This window comes from Vombatus ursinus, unplaced genomic scaffold (genome assembly GCF_900497805.2).
Source record: "Vombatus ursinus unplaced genomic scaffold, bare-nosed wombat genome assembly UNPS02014779.1, whole genome shotgun sequence".
Lineage (NCBI taxonomy): Eukaryota > Metazoa > Chordata > Mammalia > Diprotodontia > Vombatidae > Vombatus > Vombatus ursinus.
This window is the reverse complement of record NW_020954557.1, coordinates 47,194,454-47,221,228: the sequence shown is the minus strand read 5'-3', so window position 1 is coordinate 47,221,228 and position 26,775 is coordinate 47,194,454. Positions and strand designations below refer to the sequence as shown.

The 26,775-nt window shown below is 36.6% G+C and overlaps 1 protein-coding gene across 3 annotated transcripts in view; it reads left to right on the top strand.

The window, feature by feature from the left end:
* UBR3 (ubiquitin protein ligase E3 component n-recognin 3) overlaps positions 1 to 26,775 on the top strand; it is a 309,463-nt gene that overhangs the window by 12,636 nt on the left and 270,052 nt on the right. For all 3 annotated transcript variants that reach the window (XM_027865976.1, XM_027865977.1, XM_027865975.1), the window contains exon 2: positions 25,596 to 25,735. In XM_027865976.1, coding sequence (XP_027721777.1) covers positions 25,596 to 25,735 — 140 coding nt within the window. The remainder of the gene's footprint in view (positions 1 to 25,595; positions 25,736 to 26,775) is intronic.

Below are 26,775 nucleotides of genomic sequence, written 5' to 3'. Positions count from 1 at the left end.
CCAATTTTTTTCCCTGCTCTTCCCCCACTCATTGAGAAAGCAAGAAAAATAAAACCGGTTAAAAATAGGTATAGGCATGCAAAACACATTTCTGCATTAGTTATGATGTTTTCTTAACATTTTCTTTTTTATTACAGATTTAGTATTTGACAAACATGAATGTTTTAGTATACAAGGAATAAAAAAGAGGCTGTGTATGAAATTGGACTTTTGTTACATAGTTTTAAAAAATGTATTAAATTTAACACAGTAACAAAATTGCCCTTCTGAACTTTCTTGTTTTTGTCTGTTTTTAATATTTTATCGATCTTTTCTTGCCTTTTTTTACACCATCTCTGTTAGAATATTTGTTGGGACAATATAACCCTAGAAACAGAAGACTTCCTTTTGGAATTAGCATCCTGGAGTTGTGTAACATTCAGTCACTACAGTGAATATTTGCTTTTCAGATAGAATTGACCCAGTCTTTCCTGACCTAGTTCCGACATAAGAGGTTTTCTAGCATAGCACTGCACTGGAAGTGCTTGACTAGGACTTTTGAAAGAATGGTCCTATACCATTTGAAGGCTTTTGCCTTCTAGGCAGGTTTTATTGTATTTTTTTATTAGTACTTGTTGAGGGTAGGAGAGCATAGCAATCTACAGGGAGGAGTTAGACCTGAGAGGAAGGAAACTTTGAAGGAAGAAAAGTATCCTAAAAGACAGAGACAAGAAGGGGATGCATTTTATGTTTGAGGCATAATTTGTGTGAATTTATGGAGAAGAGGGTGTATTGAGTTTGGAGAATTGAAATAGCCTAGTTTTACAGGAATTTGGAGTGTGTGGAAGGGAGTAATGTGAAAGAAGAGTGGAAAGGAGTTTCCAGACAGATTCTGATTGTGTCTAATGCTACTGTCTCCTTGTTCTTCTGCCAGTCTGATAATTCCTTCTTGGTTTACTTTGTTGCCTCATCATCTATATCATGTCCCTTAGCTGTGGGATTCCCCCTAGCCTCTCTTCTTTCTATATACTTGTTTTTGATAATCTCATCAGCTCCTGTGGATTTAATTATTATCTCTATATGGATAACTCATAGATATCCAGCTGTAGCCATTCTTTTAGCTGTCATCGTATGTCACCAGTTGCTTATTGGATGTTCCAAGTGGATGTCCTGGCAACATCTCAAACTCAGCATATTCAAAACTGAACTTTCCAGCCTCCTCCCCTACCCCCTCCTATTCCTCTTCTAAATTTACCTATTTCTGTCTAAGGCAGCAACATTCTTTAAGCCTTCCAGGTTTGTAATTTTGGTAACCTTGAGTATTCACTTTCCCTTATCCTACTGGTCAGTTGCCAGTTCTTGCCTTTTCTACCTTTGCAACATCTTTCACATCCAACATATCCAACTATCTTTCCTCTAATCACTGAAATTTAGTTCCTCATTATCTCTTACTTATATTATTTTAACAACTTCCTAATTGGTCTCCCTGTCTCAAGTTTCTCGCTACTCTATCCTATCCTATATGTGGCTATCAAAGTGATTTTCTTTAAGTATTGAATGGTTCCTGCCATTTTCCTAATCAGTCAACTCCATTGGCTTCCTGTTATTCTAGGATTGTTAAAAGAAAATCTTTGTTCTGTCCTTGCCCTGAATAATGAAGCAAATCCAGGAAGGGAAAATTTAAAGGAGTTTATTGTAGCACCCAAGGCTTGGTTGGTTGTTGTCCTTTGTTCTTGAAGAGGACCAAAATGACATCAGTATGTTAGAGTCAAGTTACAGTGTGTCCCACTGTGGCTGATCAGACCAATACAAGTTTGGAATGCTCTGCCACAGGTCAGTCACAAATAATCCTTGTGAACATTGGGGTAGATTCTCCAAATTTGCACATCTTACATTTCTTTTAAGCTACTTCAGTTCTGCTTTGCTCATAGAGCACAGCACCTTCTCTGATGAGGGCACACCATGGTGGACAGTCTGGTGCCAGTGTCTCCCATGTCACACAATCAATTCCAAAGTTCTTAAGAGAGACCTTGAGAGTGTCCTTTTATGGCTTTTTCTGACCACCATGTGAACGCCTGCCTTGTGAGTTCTCCATAAAATAGTCTCTTAGGCATATGTTTGGTATTTGAATAGCATGGCCAGCCCATCATAGCTGTGCTCTTTGCAGTAGAGTTCGAATGTTTTGGCAGTTTAGTTCAAGAAAAGACCTCAGTGTTTGGTACCTTATTCTGCTGGGTTATCTTCACAATCTTCCTGAGATGATTCAAATGGAAGTGATTCAGTTCCCTGGCATGGAGCTGGTATACTTTCCAGGTTTCATAGGCATACACCAATGAGGTTTTGCAATGCAATCAAAATACCCAAGGCAAAAGCATGTTGAATTCAGCCAGTCACTAAGTTCAAACCATGTGTTGTTTTTAAAGAGGTGTTTCATAGAAGACAATACTGATAGGCCCACATTTCTAAAAGGTGGTGGAGTAGTGCTATCTCAGAGGTGAATTTACAATCCAGGTAGATGCAAATTTCTTTAAAGGGGATCAGATGCTTGAGTTTGCAAGTACTGTGGCCACTCTATGAGAGTTCTGGCAGGTACAACTAAGAAAGGGATATGGGAGATCATGGATTCATTTGAATTAACTTGGCGTAGTGGCTAAATTCTATACAATGATCCTCCATTTGGTGCTAACCATACTTATGGTGCAGCACCACAGTTGGATTTGTGGCACTCCTCTATCCTCAACTGCATCATCCTAATCTCTGCTGCTTGCAATTTGGGAGTTGGCTTGGGTGTCAGTTCTTCTAACCAAGGGAGGCATTATAAGCACAAACAGCACATAGTCCCTTGGACACACAAGAAAACCCCACAAACAGATACTTTAGCCAGTGGGAAGTTCTATACCCCGAAATATATCTGTAGCCTTGTAGACTTTGGCAGTTCAATATAGTCACTCTGTGTGTGGGTAAAATGGGTAGGGTACCTATTTTACCCACCTTTTTATCAAAATTTCCTTCCACGAGGAGTTAGATTCTTGACAAGAAAGGCAGCTAGAGACCACATGAAGGGGCCTCTGCATAAACACTCTGGGCAAACCACAGCCAGCAAATGTGCAGTACAGAGGCCTCAGTTCCTACAGTGGCATCAGTCTAAACAAAAGTGAAAAGCATTTTACAGAATAGGGAACAGTTGTATAATATACACATGACTGATGTAACAAGCAAAGTTACAATAGGTGAATAAAGAAACCCAATATAGCAGTAGTTTTAGGAATGTCAAGTCCCTTTGGCAGCATCCATGATTTTCAGGGGTTTGGCAAGCACTTGCTGTGTATCTCTCAAACAACTGCATATATATCAAGATAGTCCTATAGGGGAATTGCTTTTTTTTTTTTTTTTTTTTTTTTTAGTTTTTAGGCAAGTGGGGTTAAATGACTTGCCCAGGGTCACACAGCTATTAAGTGTCAAGTGTTGGTCTGAAGCCAGATTTGAGCTCAGGTCCTCCTGACTTCAGGGCCGGTGCTCTATCTACTGCGCCACCTAGCTGCCCTGAGGAATTTCTTTAGCCATCTTCAGGTCCTAGGTCACTTGTAGAGATCATCTAGGTAATGCTGCTAAAACCTATTAGTGATAAGACAGTATAATTTCATAAACTGTGACAAAATCTAATCAGATTGGCTTTAGTAATTAGTTCAGGTGGTAAAAACCTGTTTGGACTTTTTGAAACTAGACGTAATAATAACAGGATATTCTGATCTTTGTTGTATGATAATGAGGGCAATTTCTGTTTCAAAGTCCCTCTCAACAGCACTAAATCCCATTTTTGCCTAAGCTGTTGATCTAAAGATCTTATTTTTTGTATCCAAAGTCCCGACTTTTATCTGGCTGAACTTTTCTCCTCAAGATTTTCCCAGTAGTTTCTGAGCCTTACTGCTTAATGGTATTCCATTACATTTATGTATCATAACTTGTTCATCCATTCCCCATTTAGTGTCGCATACTCAGATCCCCATTCTTTGACATAACAGGCAGGATTTCGGAGGCTTGCCCCTCCTCCTCCTTTTTGAATATCAGTGTTCCCTTACAATGAGGGACATTTCTGTGTCTGCAAGTCCATTTCCTTACTTGCCTCTTCCTTTCACCTTCTCTTCTTTGTGCACAGATGAGGAAAAAAAAAAATCAAAATTTGGGTTTTGGGACCTATTTATCCTTTACCTTCCTGAGCTTGGGGTGTTTAGTTCTTCAGTCACTTCGTGTTGGACTGACTCTCAGGGAGGTATAGGCTTGTTTGATAGGGGCTATCAGTTGGAGTAAGATTCCCCAGTGAGTCCCCCCTGGGGAAAAGTGATTCTCCTGGCTGACTTTCCAAAAATTGTTCAAAGAAAATCTTTGTTTGATCCTTGTCCTCAGTAATGAAGCAAACCCAGGAAGAGAAAATTTAAAGGAATTTATTGTAGCATCCAAGGTAATAATGCAGCCAGGTACCGATATCAAACCATGTTCTTTTAAAGAAGAGTTTTGTAATAACCTGATAAACCTGATAGGTCCACATTTCTAAAAGGGTATGGGCTAGTATTATCTCAGAAACATGTTTACAATCAAAGTAGGAGATTTCAAAAAAGGGGATGAAAGCACATGAGACTGCCTTTTCCTATCCTAGAGTTGTTACCGTGTACTATAGCTGTACTACATTCAGATTTGCATGAGAGGTCTGGCAGGTACAACTAGGAAAGGAGATAATGGGTTCATTCAAATTAATTTGGCAGTTGTGTTTAAATTCTACCCAGGATAAAGTATAAATTCTTCTGTTTAGCTTTTAAAGCCCTTCACAGTTTGACTTCATTATCTTTTCATCCTCAATGAATATTATTGCTTCATTTTCGAAGTCTATGATCCAACCAAACTGGCCTTCTTTCTGTCATATACAACATTTCATCTCCTTTCTTTGTGCCTTAATTGGTCATCTACTCCTGGAATGCATTCTTTTTTCACCTTTACGTGAAAGAACCCCTCTCTTCCTTCAATATGAAGCTCAAATTCTACCTTCTACTTGAAGCTTTTCCTGAAATGCCAATTACTAGTCCCCGCCTTCTAATTACCTTGTATTTAACTTCTTTGAATTTATTCTCTTTATATTTATTCATATATTTATCTAGTAACTATTTATGTATGTGTCTATTATGTATGTTTTCCCATTTGAATGTAAGACTTTGTGAGTAAGTATTGTATCATTCATCATATTTATATTCTCAGTGCCTACCTAGCATAGTACTTGGCACATAGTAAGGTCTTCTTCCATCTTGGCCTAGAAAAATAAAGTTTTCTTCTTATCTCTCTGGATATTGTGAATTTAAATTTTTTATTTGATAGCAGTGTTACAACTTCTGCTTTTTTGTATTCATCTGATGCATAGTAAATTTTGTTCCAATGTCTCATATCATTCTGTGTGTGCTATGGTTATTGTATGTAAGAGATTGTTGCATTTTGCTTTCGTACTCATTCTCTGTTTAATTTTATTAGAATATTTTGATACATTTAAATTTATACTTAAAAGTTATGATCATTAGGCATATTTTCATTCTTTTATTTCTTTTGTGTTGCTTTTTAAAACTCCCCTTCCAAGTTACTACTTTGTCTCCCTGATTTGTTTTGCTTTGACTCTTGTGATGTTAGTCTAGTCTGTTCCTCATTCCCATTTCCCTTCCTTATCCCAATTTCTTTAAATTTATTTACATCAAAAATTTTTGTTTCTTTTATTAGGTATCTATTCTTCCCCTTCTTTTGTCCTTCCCCCCTACACATCCTTTTAATTTTAGTAACTTTTTTATTGTTCTTTTCAAAATTTTTTTCTTTGCTTTGTTTTCATAATTTGATTCTTTGCCACTCTATTCCGAATTTTGTTTTCCGATTCATGTTCTTTACTTTCATTTATTCTCTCAGTTTTCTTCATTGGTAAAGTTTCTGAAGTGTTAGATTTGAGCTCCTTCTTGTATATAAATTCTCTTTGATTGTCTTTGTAGATCTGACCCTTTCCTCTCTTTTTTTCCTGTTTCTTTTTGTTAGAGGTATCAATTCATGAGGAAGCAGTGTAGGATGGATGCAATATTGTATGGTTGGATGAGTGCCACAACCATGATCAGTCTCTATCCCAAAGGCTGTGTCATCCTGTTTTTGGACTATAGCTGTCAAACCCACTGCTTGATAGGCCAAACCAGATTATGTTGGAAAATATTTAACAAATAAAAATAAAATACACTATAGATAATTTTAATTTGTGGGGTTTTTTTCAATCTTCAGGTATCCATTTCAATTTGAGTTTGACCCTACTTCTCTGGACTATTGCAGTAGGTCCTAATTTGTTTCCTTACTTTTCCCTCTGCTCTAATTCTCTACACAGCTGTCAAAGTTATTTTCTTTAAGTACAGGGTTACACATGTTACTCAAATTCCTGTGTTTGCCTGTTGCTTGTAGGTTAAATATACAAACTCTTAGGGGCTTTTAAAGACCTTTACAACCTGGCCCTTACCTACCTTTCCAGACTCAATCATATGGTCATGATTTTCTTCCTGTTCTTCACAAAAGGCATTCCTTCCCAATTGCCACTGTATGTCCCCTATGCCTTGAATTCACTTTCTAGTTATATCAGCCTCTTGAAATCCTTTATTTCCTTTAAGACTCAGTTTAGTACCACCTTCTACGTGAAGCCTTTATTGATTCTGACTCCTGCCATCTGCTAGTACTCTCTCCCTTCTTAAATTACCCTGTACTTATTTTATATTTGTCCAGTATAAACTCATATGTATACGTTGTCTCCCTTGATAGAATGTAAGCTTCCTGAGAGTAAAGACTGTTGCACTTTTGTCTTTATATTCGGTGTCTAGCACACAGTAGATGTTTAATAAATGTTTGTAGATTGATTGCCTGCTAACATATCTAACATGTATGTTTATTAGTTGCCATTATTAAGACTTTATATTATTCTAGTGTTACTGTTAACTTTATCATTTTAAGAAATGATGTAGGTAGAATAGTTATTTTCCTCAAATAGTGCTTGACTTTTATGGTGGTAGCTTGAAGAGTAAGGGAAAAGAAAATGACAGAGTTAGGAATGATCCATATAGAGAAAGTGCACGAAACCTCTGAATAGTCATTTTCTCTTCCCCAACTTTGCTTAAAAGGAGGTTCTTTGGTTGGCCCCTTTTGCCAACCCTAATGTAATGGAAAGACTTGGATTTTGGAGGCCGAGGACAGGATTTCTGTCTGTGTGTCCTTGGGTAAGGCACTATTCTTCTGTGGATCTCATATTTACTTATTTGTTAAAAAAAAAGGGGGGGGGGGGGGGGTTCGACTAGGTATCTAATAAGGTCCCTTCTGTATCAGAATCCTCTAATCCTCTGTCAGGCTTTAAAGGCTTTCCACATTCTAACTTTATCTCATATTATTTCCTTTCATGTATTGTGTGTTCTTTCCACATTATCCTCTTATCTCCTGAATGTGCTCCGTTTCTGTGTCTTTGCATTATTCCTTGTACTTGGAATCTTTTGCCTCCTATTTTTTTTTTTTTAAGGCAGTTGGGGTTAAGTGACTTACCCAGGGTCACACAGCTAGTAAGTGTCAAGTGTTTGGTCTGAGGCCACATTTGAACTCAGGTACTCCTGACTTTAGGGCTGGTGCTCTATCCACTGCGCCACCTAGCTGCCCCGCTATTTTTCTTTTTTTAAAAAAATAAATTTTATTTTATTTTCACACACAGATCAACCTTCTCTTCCTTCTACTTGCTCCTCTCCATCTTTCCCACATCGAGAAAGTAAGAAAAACAAAACCCCTTACAAGCAGGTATAGTCAAGCAAAGGGCATCTAGGTGGTATAGCACGTAGAGTGTCAGGCCTGAAGTCAGGAAGATCTGTGTTGAAATATGACCTCAGGTACTTTAGTAGCTGTGTGACCCTGTGCAAGTCAGTTAACTCTGCCTCATTTCTGTCACCTGTAAAATGAGCTGAAGAAGGGGGCAGCTCGGTGGCACAGCGAATAGAGCTCTGGCCTTGGAGCTGGGAGGACCTGAGTTCAAATCCAGCCTCAGACACTTAACACTTATGTGTGACCCTGGGCAAGTCACTTAACCCCAATCACCTAAGGAAAAAAAAATGAACTGAAGAAAGAAATGGCAAACTACTTCAGTGTCTTTGCCAAAAAAAAAAACCCAAATGGGGTCATGAAGAGTTAGACATAACTGAACAACAATGAATAGGCAAGCTGAACACAATTTCTGATTGATCATGTCTAAAGAAACTATGTCTTAATATATGTTCCTCTGTCAGGAGGTGAGCAGCATGTTTCATCATGAGTCCTCAGGAATTTGGTTGGTCATTGTGTTGATCAGAGTTCCCAGAGATATTTTTTAAAATTTTGTTTTAATCAACATTATCTAACTTTTCCCCTCTCCCTGTGGCAAACACAAGAAAAACAAAACCTGTTACAAATATGTATAGTCAATCAAAGCAAATTTCCACATCGGCCATGTCCTAAAAAATATTTGTCTCATTCTGCATTTTTTTGAGATCCTCTGCACTTCGTCATTTCTTACAGTACAATGGTATTCCATTACATTTATATATCATAACTTGTTCATCCATTCCCCATTTAGTGTCACATACTCAGATCCCCATTCTTTGCCTTCTCAAAAAGAGTTTTAAATAGTTCTTTACACCCTTAGATTTTGTTTTGTTTAGGACTAATCCATCCCTTACCCTATCTTCCTTCTAATTCTCCCTCCTCGTTTTCTCCTTTCCTTCCTATTTCTCTGTTGAAAAATGCATTTCTGTACTCAGTTCTTTGTATGTATGTGTGTGTTCTGTTGAGAGTGAGGTTCTTGTGTCGGCTCTTACCATCCAACTCTCTCCTCCTTGTTTATACAGATGTCTATTTGTACACCTTCATTATATGAGAGAGTTTTCCCTAACCTTCCTTCCTCCCCAAGTGTATTCTTCTTCCCCTCTCTATTCCTTTCTTAAGATCATCACAACATAACAGAACTACTCCTAGGCCTTATCTAATTGGATTCCATATATGAACCTTGATGATGATAGAGATCAGAAGATACACATATTATTTCACCATATATAAAGATAAGTAATTCTTGTTTGGTCCTTTATTATTATTCATTCATACCTTTATGTGTTTCTCTTCAGATCAGTGCTTTATATTTCAGTTTCTCTGTTGCTCTGGTCTTTTCATCTGTTCCATTTCATTAAAGGTCTGTTTTTGTTTTTGTTTTTTTTTTTCCCCCTCTTGTAGCATTATTTTCCTTTTTGCTGGGTGAGTTATTCTTGGCTACAAGCCCATGTTTTTTGCCTTTTGGAATATCACATTCCAAGTTCTTTACTCCTTTGTAGTGGTGTCTGCTAAATCATGTGTGATCCTGACTGTGGCTCTTTGGTACTTGAATTCTGTCTTTCTGGATGCTTGTATTTTTTTCTTTGACCTAAAAGCTCTGGATTTTATCTATGATGTTCCTGAGAGTTTTCATTTTGGGGTTTCTTTTAGGAGATGACAAGTGGATTCTTTCTATTTTCACTTTGTCCTCTGGTTTTTAAGAGATCTGGGCAGTTTTCTTTTAAGATTTCTTGAAATAGGGTATCTAGACTCTTGGGAAGAGGAATGGTCATGATGCTCAGAGAGTCTACTGATTGTCAAATTTTTTTCTCTTCAATCTGTTTTCCAAGTCAGTTGTTTTGCTATGAAATACTTTATATTTTCTTCTATATTTTCTTTTACTTTGTTTTCAGTATTTCTTGTTGCCACATGGAGTCATTGGCTTCTATTTGGTCCGTTTAAATTTTCAGGGATTTTTTTTTTTTTTTTTTTTTGGCTAGGCAGTGGGGTTAAGTGACTTGCCCAGGATCACACAGCTAGTAAGTGTTATGTGTCTGAGGTCAGATTTGAACTTAGGTCCTCTTGAATCCAGGGCCAGTGCTCTATCCACTGCGCCACCTAGCTGCCCCTGGGATTTTCTTTCGTGGCCAAGGTTTTGTACTTTTTGTGCCGAACTGTTAATTCCCATTCCAATTCTTTCTTCCATAGCTCTCATTTCTTTTCCAGCATTTTCTTCAGGTGTTCTCATTCCATTTGTAAAAACATTAAAAAAAATGTTTTAACTCAGGCTTTATCTCTTCCAGGAATCCTAGTTGAGTTTATACCCAGGCAGTGTTTTTCTCTGAGATTATACACGTAGATATTTTGGCATCATACTCTTTTACATTTGTGTCTTGAGTGTCCCTGCCACCATAATAGTAGGGTTATGGTAGAGTTCTTTTTTGTTTGCTCATTCTTCCAGTTTGTTTCCTAATTTGAACTTATTGTTAGGGTTGTACTGTTAGGACTAGACTCTGTCGTACTTCTGGAGGAAAGGTCTTGGCTGATCTTATTACTGATTTCTTGGGGAATTATTGAGTGTTGTGTTATTCTAGAATCTCAGGGACAGGCTGGGTACATCCTTCCAAAGTGGTCTGTCCAGGACAAGGTCTGGTTGCTGCCCCCATAGTCAGAGCTCTGCAAGTTCTTGACCTAGGTTAGGGCCTGAGCAACAGCAGAATGTTCTGGGCTCTGTCCTTACAAGCAAACTGGAATATTCTCATAGTGGCAGAGTTGAAGCTCCTCTTTGGTCTGGGATTCCTGCAATCTGGGCTAGACATTGGAAGTGAGACTCTACTTTGTGCTTAAAGTCTGAGCTACACTGCTGCTGCTGGTGGTTGTTTGTGAACTTTCTTCTTTCTTCATTTACCACCCAGGGCCTCTCTCCCCGGAATGCTAAACATCACCATGGTAAGTAGGTCTCCTCTTCAGTCTGAGGTAGTAGCCAACAAAGCTGCCAGTTCACACCTGCCCTGTCCCAGTGCCCCAGTGTGGATCTGGGGGTACCTGGCTATGAATCTGAGACTTTCTTTTTCCCTGGTGCAAAACCTCTCCCTGGGCACTTGAATGCCCTGCACAGTGCTCCTTGTTCTACCTGCGCCGGTGTCCATAGACCTCCTTGTCTGTCTCCCTGTGACAGCTAGACAAAGGACTCACTATGTGAAGTCCAAGATGAGGTAGGTCATTAACAGAAAGACTTTTTTTTCTGGATTTCCCCATTAGAATTATGTCTGGTGCACTTTCTAGATCTGTTAGGAGAAGTTTGTGTAGCACTTCAGTGCTTCCTATCTGCACCATCTTGGCTCCACTTTCCTCCTTACTTCAGAGTTGGTGTTCTTCAACTTTTCTTTCTTATAGACCACTTTGGCAGTGTGGTGAGAGGACTTCTGAATTCTTCTCTGTTAGTGACTTTCCTCCTCTTGGCCCTTACATAGCATGTTGTTTGCACTTCTATAATGCAGTTAACATGTAATCTGGTTTATTCTTCTTATCTATTTATATATGGAGAATCACCCTACAAGATTTTAAACTCTTAGGGTAGGATATTTTATCTGAACTTAGAACTTTACTTTTTTCAGGATAGCCAAGTAGTTTAATTGCCAAGGGATAATACTCAGAGAAGAAAACAGAGCCCTTTGCCTTCTTACTCCCTTTTTTCTCTTTTCCTATCCTTTCTCTTTTAGCTCTTAACCTCCAAATAATGAGCATAGAATAGCCAGAATAAATATTTGTTGGATTGAATTTGTTGCATACATATTCCCTTTTTTTCTCTTATCTCTTTTTCTGTCTTCCTCTCCTATACTTGTTTTCTTCTTGGTTATGGCAGAGACACAAAAAATGACCTTCTTCAGTAGATCTTAAATGTTGATTCCTTTCTAACAGGACCTTAAATCTTAAGGTGTCCTGCTAGCTTCCAGGATAGGAATAGCAGAGAAATGATTGAGATTAAAGAGAAAAAAGACATGGTAAATAGCACCCAGGTGTAATTGAGCAGGAAACCATGAACAGTTACAGTAATGATTATTTTTGTCACCTTTCTGTATCCTTTTTCCTGGAACAGAATTTTTCTTGCTTATACTTCCTTACCCCTATGATAGTTACCATATTTTCCCCTTTTGGCACCCAAGACTTAACTTTATTTTTTTTTATTTTTTATTTTTTATTTTTATTTTTGTGGTTTGTCCTTTATTTTTTATTTTTTTATTAGTTTTTTTATTAATTTATTTGGATTTATCAATAATCACTTCCATATGCTTTTGAGTTTAAATTTTTTCTCCCCCTTCCTCCCAGCCACCCTCCCCAAGATGGTGCACAATCTGATATAGGCTATACATTTACATTCATATTAAACATATTTTCACATTAGTGATGTTGTAAGTAAAAATTAAAACCAATAGGAGGAACCATCGAAAGAGAAAGAAAAAAAAATAGCAATTCGACTTCCATAGTTCTTTCTTTGGATGTGGATAGCATTTTCCATCACAAGGCCTCTGGAGATGTCTTAGATCCTTGTATTGCCAGGAAGGGTTAAGGTTATCAATATTAGTCATTACACAATGTGGCTGTTATTGTGTACAACATTCTCATGGTTCTGCTCGCTTCACTCAGCATCAGAAGACTTACTTTATTTACTCTTGTAATTTGAACCTTCTTAATCTTTCTTTATAAGAATAATGGCAAAAGTGTTAAGATACAAAATCTTCATTAGTAAAAGTTGGGATGTTTGAAAGTCGTCGAGAGAATTGGAATTTTTATTAAAAATTCCAGGGAAGCCAGAGCCTCCGGAATAATGTGTGAACTATAGAGAAGAGATTTACTATCCAAAATTTGACTTTGAATTTTTAATGATAACAAATCTTAAATTTGTTTAATGTTCTGTGTAGCTAAAACTTGATTATATTCTTGTTGACCAATTATTAATGAAGGAGTTATTTCCTTAATAGCAAAACATATTTTGTTTTCTGTTCAGAAACTATTCAGGCTGAGCTGTTGTAAGTTGTCTCATGCCTATCTTTCTAACCTTTTGTTCAGGCTTATTTTGGGGGAACTGCAGAAGAGAAGCTTTGGCTTTCTAAAAAAAATAATTTTTTTCCAATTACTCGTAAAAACAATGTTTAATATTCATTTTTTAAAAATTTTGAGTTCCAAATTCTCTCCTTCCCTCTTCTTGATGAGATGACAAGCAATCTGATACAGGTTACATATGTATACTCATGTAAAACACATTTCCATATTAGTCATTTTGTGGAAGAAAACTAGAACCAAAAAAAAAAAAGTGAAAAATAGTATGCTTTGGTACTCCATCAGTTCTTTCTCTGGAGGCAGATAGCATTTTTCATCGTGAGTCTTTTGGGATTGTCTTAGATCATTGTATTGCTCAGAATAGCTAGGTCATTCACAGTGCTTCATCATACAATATTGCTTTTATAGTGTATAATGTTCTTCTGGTTCTGCTCACTTCACTCTACATTAGCTCATGGGTTTTTCCGAAATCATCCTGGTTGTCATTTCTTTTTATTTTTTTTTTAATTTTTTTCTCTTTTTTAAAAACATTTATTTATTTTTAGTTTTCAACATTTGCTTCCACAAGATTTTGAGTTCCAGATTTTCACCCCATCTCGTCCCTCCCCCAACCCCAAGATGGCATGCATTCATTCTGAATACCCTTTCCCCTAGTCTGCCCTCCCTTCTATCTCTCCCTCCCTTCTCTTGTCCCCAGCACCTTCTATTTTCCTGTAGGGCAAGATAGATTTCTGTACCCCATTTCCTGTATTTCTTATTTCCCAGTTGCATGTGAAAACATTTTTTTAAACATGTGTTTTTAAAACTTTGAGTTCCAAATTTTCTCCCTTCGTCCCTCCCCACCCACCCTCATTGAAAAGGCAAGCAACTCAATTTAGGTTATGCATGTGCAGTTATGCAGAACACTTCCATAGTAGTCATGTTGTGAAAAACTAACTCTATTTCCCTTAATCCTTTCCTGCCCTCCATTTATTCTGTTCTTTCTTTTGACCCTGTCCCTCCTCAGAAGTGTTTGCTTCTGATTACGCTCTCTTCCAATCTGCCCTCCCCTCTATCATCTCATTGCTTGCTTGTCCCCTTCCCCCCTCCCCCCATTTTCCTTTAGGGTAAGATAGATTTCCATACCCAATTGAGTGTGTATGTTATTCCCTCCTTAAGCCAAATTCTATGAGAATAAGATTCATTCATTCCCTCTCACTTTTCCCCATTTCCCCTCCATTGTAAGAGCCTCTTCTTTTCTGTTTTTTTTTTGTGAGATAATTTACCCTGTTCTACCTCTCCCTTTCTCCTTCTCCCAGTATAATCCTCTTTCACCTCTTAATTTTATTTTCCAGATATCATCCCTTCATCTTCAATTCACGCTGTGCCCTCTATCTATCTCTCTATCTCTCTATCTATCTATACATACATACATATAGTTTTTTCCCTCCAACTACCCTAATACTGACAGAGGTCTCATGAGTTACAAATATCATCTTTCCATGCAGGAATGTAAACAGTTCAACCTTACTAAGTCTTTTATGATTTCTCTTTCCTGTTTACCTCTTCAGGTTCCACTTGCATCTTGTATTGGAAAATCAAATTTTCTATTCTGCTCTGGTCTTTTCATCAAGAATGCTTAAAAGTCCTCTATTTCACTGAATGACCATTTTTCCCCCTGCAGGATTATGCTCAGTTTTGCTGGGTGATTCTTGGTTGTAATCCTGTCTCCTTTGCCCTCCAGAATATTATATTCCATGCCCTGTGGTCCCTTAATGTAGAAGTTGCTAAATCTTGTGTTATCCTGTTTGTGTTTCCACAGTACTTGAATTGTTTCTTTCTGGTTGCTTGCAATATTTTCTCCTTTACCTGGGAACTCTGGAATTTGGCTGCAATATTCGTAGGAGTTTTCCTTTGGAAATCTCTTTCAGGAGGAGATCGGTGAATTCTTTAAATTCTATTTTGCCCTCTGGTTCTAAAATATCAGGGCAGTTTTCCTTGATAATTTCTTGAAAGATGATGTCTAGGCTTTTTTTTTTTTTGATTATGGCTTTCAGATAGTACAATACTTTTAAAATTCTCTCTCCTGGATCTATTTTCCACGTCAGTTGTTTTTCCAGTGAGATATTTCACATTGTTTTCTAATTTTTCATTCTTTTGGATTTGTTTTACAGTGTCTTGATTTCTCATAAAGTCACTAGCTTCCAATTGGTCTATTCTAATTTTTAAAGAAGTATTTTCTTCAGTAAGCTTTTGGACTTCCTTTTCCATTTGACCAATTTTGCTCTTTAGGGCGTTCTTGCCTTCATTGGCTTTTTGGACCTCTTTGCTATTTGGGTTAGGCTATTTTTTAAGGTGTTATTTTCTTCAGTATTTTTTTGGGTCTCCTTTAGGAAGTTGTTGACTTGTTTTTCATGATTTTCTTGCATCATTTTCAGTTTTTCTTCTGCTTCTCTCACTTGCTTCTCAAAATCCCTTTTGAGCTCTTCCAAGGCCTGGGACTGATTCATGTTTTTCTTGGAGGCTTTGGATGTAGGAGCTTTGACTTTGTTGTCTTCTTCTGGTTGTATATTTTGATCTTCTTTGTTACCAAAAAAAGATTCTATGGTCTGACTCTTTTTGCGCTGCTTACCCATGATCCCAGCCAATTACTTGAGTTATAAACTCTTTGTTAAGGTAAGGATCTGCTTTCATTGTGGAGAATGTCCTGTCCCAAGCTTTGGGGGTTTGTACAGCCGTTTTCAGAGATACCTCTAGGGACCTGTAAATTTTCAGTTCTTTCACCGTGGTATGATAAGGGGCGAGCTGTTTGCTCCTTTCCTGGCCTATGCTCTGGTGTATGAGTGACCACAAGCACTCTTTTCAATTGTGAGGACGATTTCCTCTCCACCACCACTACAAGCTCTACCACGCCAGTGCTCCTCCTTGCCCTAGGATCGCCACCCAGACCCTGTGACCCGTATCCAAGGACAGGCAAAGCAAGAGATTCCTGCCTCAGCACTGGCAAAGAGATCCCTGCAATTCCCCTCTGGTCAGCCACTCTATTCACCCTCAGTCTGTGGACCAGAAACTTTGGAAGCAGCTGCTGCCCTGGGGCCATGCTCGGGAACTAGCTTCTCTCTCTCACCACAGAAACAGACTTTTCCCACTGACCTCTGAGTTGTCTTTGCTGTTCGTTGGTTGAGAGGTCTGGAAACCGCCACAGCTGCCTGTGATTCAGTCCTCTGAGGCATTTTGCTGAGGCCTACCTTGCCTGTGTGCCCATGCCGAATTGTGTTCCTCTCCCGCCCGGCGCGATGTACCTTTCTGATCAACCATCCAGGTTGTCTTGGGCTGGAAATTTGTTTCCCTCCGTCTTTTTGTGGGTTCTGCTGCTTTAGAATTTGTTTAGAGTCATTTTTTTAAACAGGTATTTGGGGGGGTTTGGGGGAGAGCTGACGCGAGTCACTGCTTTCACTCTGCCATCTTGGCTCTGCCCCCCTTTTTAAATTTTTTTTGAAGAAAGCAAAACTTTAATGAAATGGATGAATAGCTACAAAAATAACAGTTTCTAAAAGATAAATTAAATAAAAGAATTTCTATTTATTTTCAACATTCACTTTTATAAGATTTTGAATTCCAAATTTTTTTTCTCCCTCCATCTCTCCTTTGCCCATCCCCAAGATCAATCTGATATAGGTTATACATGTACAGTATATTATACATATTTCCACATTAGTCATGCTGTGAAAGAAAAATTAGGACAAAAGGGAAAAACCATGAGAAAGAAAGAACAGCAAAAAAAGAGAAAATAGTATGCTTCAATCTGCATTCAGACTCCATGGTTTTCTCTCTGGATGTGGATAGCATTTTCCATTATGAGTCTTTTGGAATTGTCTTAAATCATTGTATTGTTGAGAATAGCTAAGTCGTTCACACTTAATCATTGTACATTGTTGCTGTTACTGTGTACAATGTTCTCCTGGTTCTGTTCACTTCACTTTGCCCCAGTTTATAGAAGTCTTCAGTTTTTCTGAAATCACCCTCCTCGTTATTTCTTATAGCACAATAGCATTCATATGACACAACTTGTTTAGTCATTCTTCAGTTGATAGACAATTTCCAATTCTTTGACACCACAGAATGAGTTGCTATAAATATTTTTGTACGAATAGGTCTTTTTCTCTCTTTTTTTTAAAATTTCCTTGGGATACAGACCTAGTAGTGGTATTGCTGGGTCAAAGGGTATGCATAGTTTTATAGCACTTTGGGCATAGTGCTGGATTGCTCTCTAGAATAGTTGGATTAGAGGGGCAGCTAGGTGGCGCAGACGATAGAGTATTGGCCCTAGAATCAGGAGGACCTGAGTTCAAATCCGGCCTCAAGACACACTTACTAGATGTGTGACTCTGGGCAAGTCACTTAACCCCAATTGCCTCATATAAAAAAAATTAAAATTAATAATCTCTGTTATCTCTAAGATAAAATATAAAATCTTTGGGGGCAGCTAGGTGGCTCAGTGGATAGAGCACCGGCCCTGAAGTCAGGAGTACCTGAGTTCAAATCTGGCCTCAGACACATAACGCTCACTAGCTGTGTGACCCTGGGCAAGTCACTTAACCCCATCGCATAGCCAAAAAAACCAAAAACAAAAAAAAAAAAACCACAAAACAAATGGGATAGTTGGATTAGTTCACAATTCCATCAACAGTGCATTAGTGTCCCAAATTTCCCCTATCCCTTCCAACATTTATCATTTTCCTTTTCTGTCATATTAGCCAGTCTTATAGGTGTGAGGTGATACCTCAGAGTTGTTGAAGTTGCATTTGTCTAATCATTAGTGAATTAGAGCATTTTTTCATGTGATTATAGATAACTTTGATTTCTGTATCTGAAAACTTCTTGTTCATATCATTTGACCATTTATCAATTGGGGAATGACTTGTATTCTTATAAATTGGACTGAATTCTCTTATGTATATGAAAAATGAGGCATTTATCAGAGAAACTTGCTGTAAAGTTTTTTCTCCCAATTTTCTGTTTTCCTTCTAGGCTGCGTTGGCTTTGTTTGTGCAAAACCTTTTAAATTTAATGTAATCAAAATTATTCATTTTATATCTTGTAATGCTCTTTATCCCTTGTTGGTCATAAATTCTTCACTTGTCCACAGATCTAACAGGTAAACTATTCCATGTTCCCCTAATATACTTATGGTATCACCCTTTATATCTAGGTCATGTACTCATTTTGACCTTATCTTGGTATACATTGTGATATGTTGGTTCATGCCTAATTTCTGCCAAACCACTTTTCAGTTTTCTCAGCATTTTTTGTCAGAGGCTGAGTTCTCTCAAAAACTGAGGTCTTTGGGTTTGTCACACAGTAGATACTCTGGTCATTACTTACTGTGAATTGTGTACCCATTCTGTTCTACTTATCCACCACTTATCCAGCCAGGACCAGATTGTTTTGATCATTACCACTTTGTAATAGAGTTTGAGATCTAGTACTGTCTGGCCATTTTCCTTCACATTTTTTTCACAAATTCCCTTGCTATTCTTGACTTTTTGTTCTTCCAAATGAATTGATACTTTTGCTTTTAAGATCAAGTCAGAATTACATTTTTTAAAGCTCCAAACTGTGAGGAAATACCCAGATTTCTAACACTTGAACTTTTTTTTTTCCCTTTTCGCACTTAGGCCCAAATGATAAAACCTTACATCTTTGGTTTAAAAAGTTTTGTGAATAGAAAATGCAATTTTTGGTGGTATAAAAATGCACACTCTTAGAAAGCAGTGTGTATCAATGCCAGTTTTTAAAGGTTGCCAGGGAGTTGTACTTTTGCTAAGAGGCAAATTAAATGTAAATTTCTCTTAACACATAGTTTGGTTGTTGTCCTTTGTTCCTGAAGAAGACCAAAATGATATCACTATGTTAGAGTCAAGTTACAGTGCCTTGGACTGTGGCTGATCAGACAAGTACAAGCTCAGAATGCTCTACTACAGGTCAGGCACAAGTAGACCGCATGAACATTTGGGGTGGATTCTCTAAGTTTGTGCATCTCACATTCCTTTTCTTTTCTTTTCTTTTCTTTTTTTGATGAGGCAGTTGGCGTTAAGTGACTTGTCCACAGTCACACAGCTAGTAAGCGTCAACTGTCTCAGGCCAGATTTGAACTGAGATCCTCCTGCCTCCAGGGCCAGTGTTCTATCCACTGTGCCACCTAGCTGCTTTTTGAACTACTTCAATTTTGCTTTGTTCATAGAGCACAGTAACTTCTCTGATAAGGGCTCTGTAGATCTTCAGTTTGGTAGTCAGTCTAATAACTTTTCTCTCCCACACTTTTTTTTGGAGCCTACCAGACACTGAGCTAGCTCTGGCAATGCATGTGTTAACTGCATTATCAGTGTATACATCCCCAGAAAGTATACTGCCAAGGTAAGTGAACTTATCCATAGCCTTCAAAACTTGTCCATTTGCTGTAACCAATGGTTCCATGTATGGATGGTGTGGTGTTGTCTAATGGAACACATGTGTTTTCTTGGTGGTGTTGGGACAAAATTAGCACAAGCAGCAGAGAATCAATCCATACTTTTTTTGCATCTCAGATTCAAAGACATAAGCACATAATTTAACAACAACTGGAAATACCTTTTGGAAGGAAATAGATTACTTAGAGTATAGAATATTAACTGCCTTCTTACTGGGGTAGAATAATCATAAGAATACTGGCATGCTGGCATGTAGAAACCTGTTATGTGGTTATCTCTTTCAACCTTAGCTGTTGTGGAGAGAAGAACAGGGAGAGTTAGAAAGAGAGCCTTATGAATTATTTGACCGATGGAAACTAAAATGGCAAATAGTTTGGCTATTCTTTTCTTTTTTTAAAAATTGTTTTTGGAATGAGGCAGTTGGGGTTAAGTGACTTGACCAATGGCTATTCTTTTCTTAGAAGTTCTCTTAAAATTTAATGAATGGAAGTTATTGAATAATAATAGCTAGCATTTATATAGCGCTTTAAGGTTTACTTCTGTTATTTCATTTGATGCTTACTGTAATAGTGTGTGGTAGTTAAAATTACTATACTCATTTTGCAGATGTGGGGATTGAGACAAAGAAGCTAGCTGACTTACCTAAGGTAACACAGCTAGTATCTGGATTCAAGTAAGGTAGGATTCAAACCTAGCACATTATGCACTCTTCCACTTAGCTGCCTGTGTGTAGATCATACCTGTGGGAACTTGCAAGGCCTTTTGATACCAAACTGTCCTCAATTTTAGGGCTATGAATAAGACTGGGAGAAATCCAGTACCAAGATTCAGAGTAAACTGGAAGCATTTTTAATTGTATCTGTGGTTAATCCTGGGTTTAGATTAAGGTGTGATTGATAAAAGTAAAAGATTAGAGAGGAATTTTAGAAACTTCTTTTAAAAATTTGATTATCCTTATCACACGATGAGAATGTTCCTTTCTAACTCATCCTAATGGTAGATAATAACAAGTGTGACTATTTCAATAGAGTTGTATTTTGTTAATAAAGGTTAGTTGCCATTCTGGGGGAATGGATAGCAGCTGTGACGGACTGGTTGGGTGGCAATCAAGAATTTTTGCATAATGGCTTGTTTAAAATATTTATAGCAACTCTTTTCATTGTACTTAAAAATTAGAAACTAAAGGAGTGTGATCCTGTTGCAGAATTGCTAAACAAAATATAATAGAATGATAGTGTCCCATAAAAAGTGATGAAATGAACAATTTCAGAGGAAGCTGGGAAGACCTCTGTGAACAAGCAGAACTAGGAGAACAGTTTCTACAGTGATAATATTACAGAGAAAAATAAGACATTGGAACTCTGATTGATAAAATGGTAAACTATGAGTCCAAAAGCATGATGATGAAACATGCCACTCAACTTCTGACAGATGTGAACATAAAATGTAGAAAGATGCATACATTTTCCCACACAGCCAGTAATACGTGAATTTGTTTTACTGGACTATGTAGCTATGTATTGAGATATTTTTAAAAAATAATTGCTTGGGATGTGCGGGGGCAGTGGGTAGGGATGAAATTAAGGTTAAAAAAACCCTAACAAATTACTTGAAAATGAAAATAACAACCATTCTTTCTTAAAGGAAGGAGAAGGTGAGGCAGTAGTTTTAAATGGACAAAGATGGGCCCGGGGACTAAGAACACTAACACTTATATAATACTTAGTACCAGTCAGAGGTCAGGGAATCAGGAAGTGAAAATGTGGACAAGAACAGGCTAAGAATCTTCACACTCTCAGGCTCACCTGAGGCAGGTTCGAGCAAATAGTTCTCAGAAGTCAAGCAGGAGTCAGAAATTCAGAGGATCTGGTAGTTTGAGAAAATGGTACCAATTAGTACTGAGGAACACTGAAGTGCACCTGAACCTAGGGTGAGGGACTGTTCTCTAGCCTTTTTTTTTAAATATAATTTTAATTTTCATTGACCACTATAGTTATTCAGCTTTATGAGTAATAGTATAAGAAAAATGACAAATCAAAACAAAAGAAATTGATTGTTTCTATAACATTATTTAGTAATTGTTAACTCAAAACTAATAGATGTATATAATCAACATTAATTAAATAGTACTCACATCACTTTTGTTTTCCTCATCTTTTTTGATCTCTTCCTGAATATTTAAATTATTTTGTTGTCTTTACTGTTTGGTTGGTAGTCAATGTGTATATTCTTTTGGTTTTACTTTCTTTTTAGTGCAATATTTTATAAAAATATTCCCTTTGGGGGGAGTTTTTTCACACTTGATGTTTTCTATGGCTCAATAATATTCCATTTTTTATTCACATACCATAATTTGTTCAGCCATTCCTCAGTTAATGGTAACAAACCTAGTTTGGTTCTAGGTTATTTTTCTTTTTTTTTTTCTTGTTTGTTATTAAAGGGCTCCTAGGAATATTTTTGTATATGTATAGGTTTTTTTGGCCACTATTAATAATCTTCTTTGGGTTATAGTCATAGTAGTGGGATCATTGAGTTCAAGTCTATGTCCATTTGCATGACCCTTATTGTATTATTCCATATTGTTTTCCAAAAAGATCAGACTCATTCATAGCTTTGCTAACAGCATAAAGGTTACTTTACCATAGTGGTTGCAGCAGTAGATTTTGTCATCTTTTATTGTTATCTTAGACAATATAATGAATTCTGGTAGAATTTCAGAGTTTTAATTTTAATTTCTCTGATTATTAGATATTTTAAGCATGTTCTTTGTAGTTGTTACTTTGTATTTCCTTTAACAACACCTTCTCTGTACCATTTGACCACTCACTTATTGGAGAATGGCTCTTAATTTTTATAAATTTTTGTTAGTTTTGCTTATATTTTAGACTTGCCAAAAAAAAGTTTGAGGCTAAGATTTTTTTTCTTAGTTTCTTTTTCTCATTCAGGAGGTATTGCTTTTTATTATGCAAAAGCTTTTTATATATTAAAATTAATATATTTATCTTATTTTTTCTAAGTTATGACATTAATAATTTATTCCTTGTCTACACTTTATGAAAGATGAAGCATTTTCTTGTTTTGTTTTTAAATGAAATGTTTTAGATTGTTGATACATTTTTATTTTATTTTGCTATTATGGTGTGATATGCTGATACTTTATGCTGATACTTATTTTTTGCCAAACTATAGTTTTCCTGAGAATTTATGTCAAATAATGAATACCTTACCCAGTATTTTGAATTTCTAGATTTATTTAGCAGTACATTATTGTGGGATCTGGTTGTAGTTTGTGATAGTCTATTTCATTATATCTGTTTCACTCGTTTATATTATCTGGTAAGGGGATTTTGATGATTATTGCTTTTATTCCCAGATCACAAAGTATCCATGCACCACTTTATTTAACCTTTTTTTTTTTCTAATAATAGCACCTACCTCATGACAGGGTGGTTGTGAGGATCAAATGAGGTAATATTTGTAAAAGCATTTAGCATAATGCCTGGCACATTGTAGGTGCTTAATAAATGCTTATTTCCCTTCCTTTTGTCAGAAAATATTTGCCAGGATATTTTTGAACCTTTTGTTCTTCCATATGAATTTTAATTTTTATTCAGTTTTATAAACTATGCTACTGGTATTTTGACTGAGGTAGTAAGTAGCTTGAATGAAAGAAAAAATCCATTTATTTAAGCGAGTAGTTACCATTGTCAAGCACTACACTAGGTACTGGGGGTACAAATACAAAAGTAAAGGCAATTCCTGCCCTCATTGTTAAAGGGGAAACAACACATATAAGTCAGTAGTGGCCAGGGAAGAGTTTTTAGTCTACTAAGTCATGGGATGGTGAGTGGAGCCATATTACAATCATACCCTCTCCAGAAGCAATGGTAATGTTGATTTGATTACTGTTTCCAGAAGTGGAAAGGGTGGGTGTAACAGATGGGGAGAAATGTGTGCTTGCCAAAAAGACTTTTATGGAGAACTCACACAAGGCAGGTGCTCACATGGTGGTCAAAAAAAGCCATACAAGGACACTCTCAAGGTCTTTCTTAAGAACTTTGGAATTGATTTTGTGACATGGGAGACACTGGCACAGGATTGTCCAGTTTGGTGTGCCCTCATCAGAGAAGGTGCTGTGCTCTAAGCAGCTCAAAAGAAATGTGAGATGCACAAATTTAGAGAATCTACTCCAGATGTTCACATGGACTATTTGTGCCCAAACTGTGGTAGAGCATTCTGGGCTTGTATTAGTTTGATAAACCACAGTAGGACAAACTATAACTTGATTCTAACATAGTGATGTCATTTTGGTCCTCTTCAAGAACAAAGGACAACAACAAACCAACCCCGGTGGCAGAACAGATATCCTGGGTGGTTAATTGTAAATCATGGTCTGGTTAGATAAGTTTGCTCCTCTCCAATGCAGATAGCTCAGCCCTAGGAATGTTTCAAAACTGATTGAATATAGTAGTTATGGAGGCTTGGTCTGGAAGGTCAATTGCAGGCAGATACCAAGATGTCCAGGATGGATGGATGTTAAGATAAGAAATAAAACCCACAAAAGGACTAGCATTTCAGTGTATTATCAATACAAATAATAAAACCAGTGATTGAAAAACACCATTTGAAATAACAATTAAATGTATTCAGCATCTTGGAATTACCCTATGAAGATATGTAAGTTACTATAACATGACTTGTAAAATAATGTTTACAGAAATTAAATAATCCTAGAGGGGTGGAAATTGCAGAGAGGCATATTTAGACTTGATATAAGGAAAAGTTTCTTGAAAATTAGAACTATTCAAAAGTGTAATAGGTTGCTTTGGAAGAGACTGCTTTCCTTCTTATTAGAAGTCTTCAAGCATAGGATGATAACTTGTACGCATGTTGTAGAAAGGATTCGTTTTTGAATTTGAGGGAAGTCTCTTCCAACTCTGAAATTCTGTGATTTTATAATTCTAGCTTATGTGATCCTGAGCAAGTCAATTTTCTTCTCTGGGCCTCAGTTTCCTGATCCAAACTGAAATGACATTGATGTACTATATGGTCTCTAAGATGTTTTATGATTACACTCTGTGATCTTATGATCATAGAAGTATATATTGTTGAAATTCAATCAAATGACAAGCTGCTAATTGCAGACAGCTTTTCTTCTTCGATTTTTGGGGCACATAGGACCTCAGTTTCCTCATTTCCAAAATGGGATGAGGAAGAAAAGTTAAATTCAGTTTCTTCTTCTGTGAAATGAAGGGGGACTAGATGAAATCCGAGGTCTCTTCCAGCCCTAAATTACTGATCCTATAAAAGGAAAAAAAAATTGGAGGAAGATTCAGTATTTATGTGTAGACCAAACTAATATAGTAAATATGCTTCTATTAGAAAATATTTTCAATATTTTCTGCTGTGTGTGAGTGACCTTGAACTTGCAGTTAAACTTGGAAATTAGTTGCAGCCAGAAAGATTTGAAAGAGTTAGAGGCCTATTAATATGTATGCCCTGATTCTGATGGGGCTAAGGGTGCTGGACAAATAATTCAGGATGGTGTTATTGCAGTAAGAAAGCATTTGTTGTTGCTCAATCATTTTTCGGTTGTGTCTGACTCTTCATGAATCCATTTGGGATTCTCTTGGCAGAGATAGTGGAGCTCATTTTACAGATGAGGAAACTGAGACAAACAGGGTTAAGTGACTTCCCTAGGGTCACAGTTAGTAACTGTCTGAGGCCAAAAACATTTGCCACTACATAGTCATGACAGCTTGGTACACGTGTCTGAGGTATATTTTACCATCTCCTGATCATGTGTAAAGTATCCCAAATGTCTTTGTGCTTTTTGGTGGGGTTTGGGAGTGGGGTTTAATTGCTTAAAACCTGTCCTAAGACTTTTGAAACCGTGTGTGTGTGTGTATGTGTGTGTGTGTGTGTGTGTGTGTGTGTGTGTTGTAGGAACAGGTTTAATCATATAAATTGAATAAATTTGTAACATTAGCAAACATTGTAGGAATGATAAAACTATTTGATTTGAAAAAAAAGTTCCCTATAACATTTTTGATTAAAAGAACTAGTGAAATAGGTTTTTTTTTTTTTTTTCTTTAGTCTTGGTTATCTTAAAAAATCACAAGGATGTTTTTTCTGCTTTTATATTCTCCAGAAACTTCTAAATCTTGTTAATAGAAATGTTGCATACTTGGAAAATTGAAGCTGATTACTAATGTTCTTATTTCTTTTTTTTTCTTACAGGTTTTGCAAAAGACATCAAATTAAATCAAGTTCAAATATTCCTTGTGTCCCAAAAGACTTACTGATGATGTCTGAATTTGTTCTTCCACGGTTTATTTTTTGTCTTATTCAGTACTTAAGAGAAGGCTATAATGAACCAGGTATGTTTAAATCAGTACAATGATAGGAATGTTTTTAAAGGTTCTAAGATGTAGCAATAATGATTAAGTTCTTTTTCAGTATGGATAAAGCAAAAATAGTTTTTTAGAAAGAGTTCATAAAATATGACTATAGAGTAATGAGGAGGATTCCCTACTGAAAATTGATTTCGTTGTGTATTAGACACAAACAATTTGGCATATTCTCTTAGTAGGGACTTACAGAAAAATAAGTATGAGTAAGCTTATTTGGTCTGGTGGAGAAGAAGGTACCATAAAGAACATTTAGCCCAATTCTTTAATTTTATAGGTGAGGAAGCATCTAGAGAGTTTAAGTAACTTGCTAAAGATCACTCAGGTAAATCAGCTTCAGTTTATGAGGTTAAAGTGACTTATGCTCACATAATGAATTTGTGACAGAATAGGATTAATGACTTACGGAAGTCTCTAGGTTTTTAGGATGATGTTCTTCTGAAAAACTTGCTCCATTAATCTTTGAGTTTCCCTCCATTGGCTTGTATAAGCGTTTGTCACTTTCTGTAGCTACTTGTGATGCATGTTTCATATTTGAATCATTAGTAAACTTCTATGTTAATGGAGTCTTATTATTATAAAGTATTATTATTATATAAGATATATACATATTTATGCTTTTATTTTTGTAGCAAAAATAGACAATTGGTTAAAAAGAATATGTTAAATGGCTGGCTTTAGTTAACTGACAATATGTTCTAAATGTTTTAATCAGACGAAATTTTAAAGAAGGCACTGTATAGCTAAATGATTAAAATTATTGCATGTCTCATGTCATCAATATTTTGAAGTGCTGTTAGGGCAAACAGATGTATTGTATCTTTTAAATGTGTAACTGTTATGTTAGTAAAGACTTTATGATGACTATACTTAATTCTATTTTCTAATGAAATTAGCATGTTTAAAATAATATAGTTTGCCATAATTACTACTTTTGTGTGAACTTCATTGCATAAAAATCAGATTATCCTAAAATTTAATTAAACAGTATTCTTAATTTTTTTATCTAT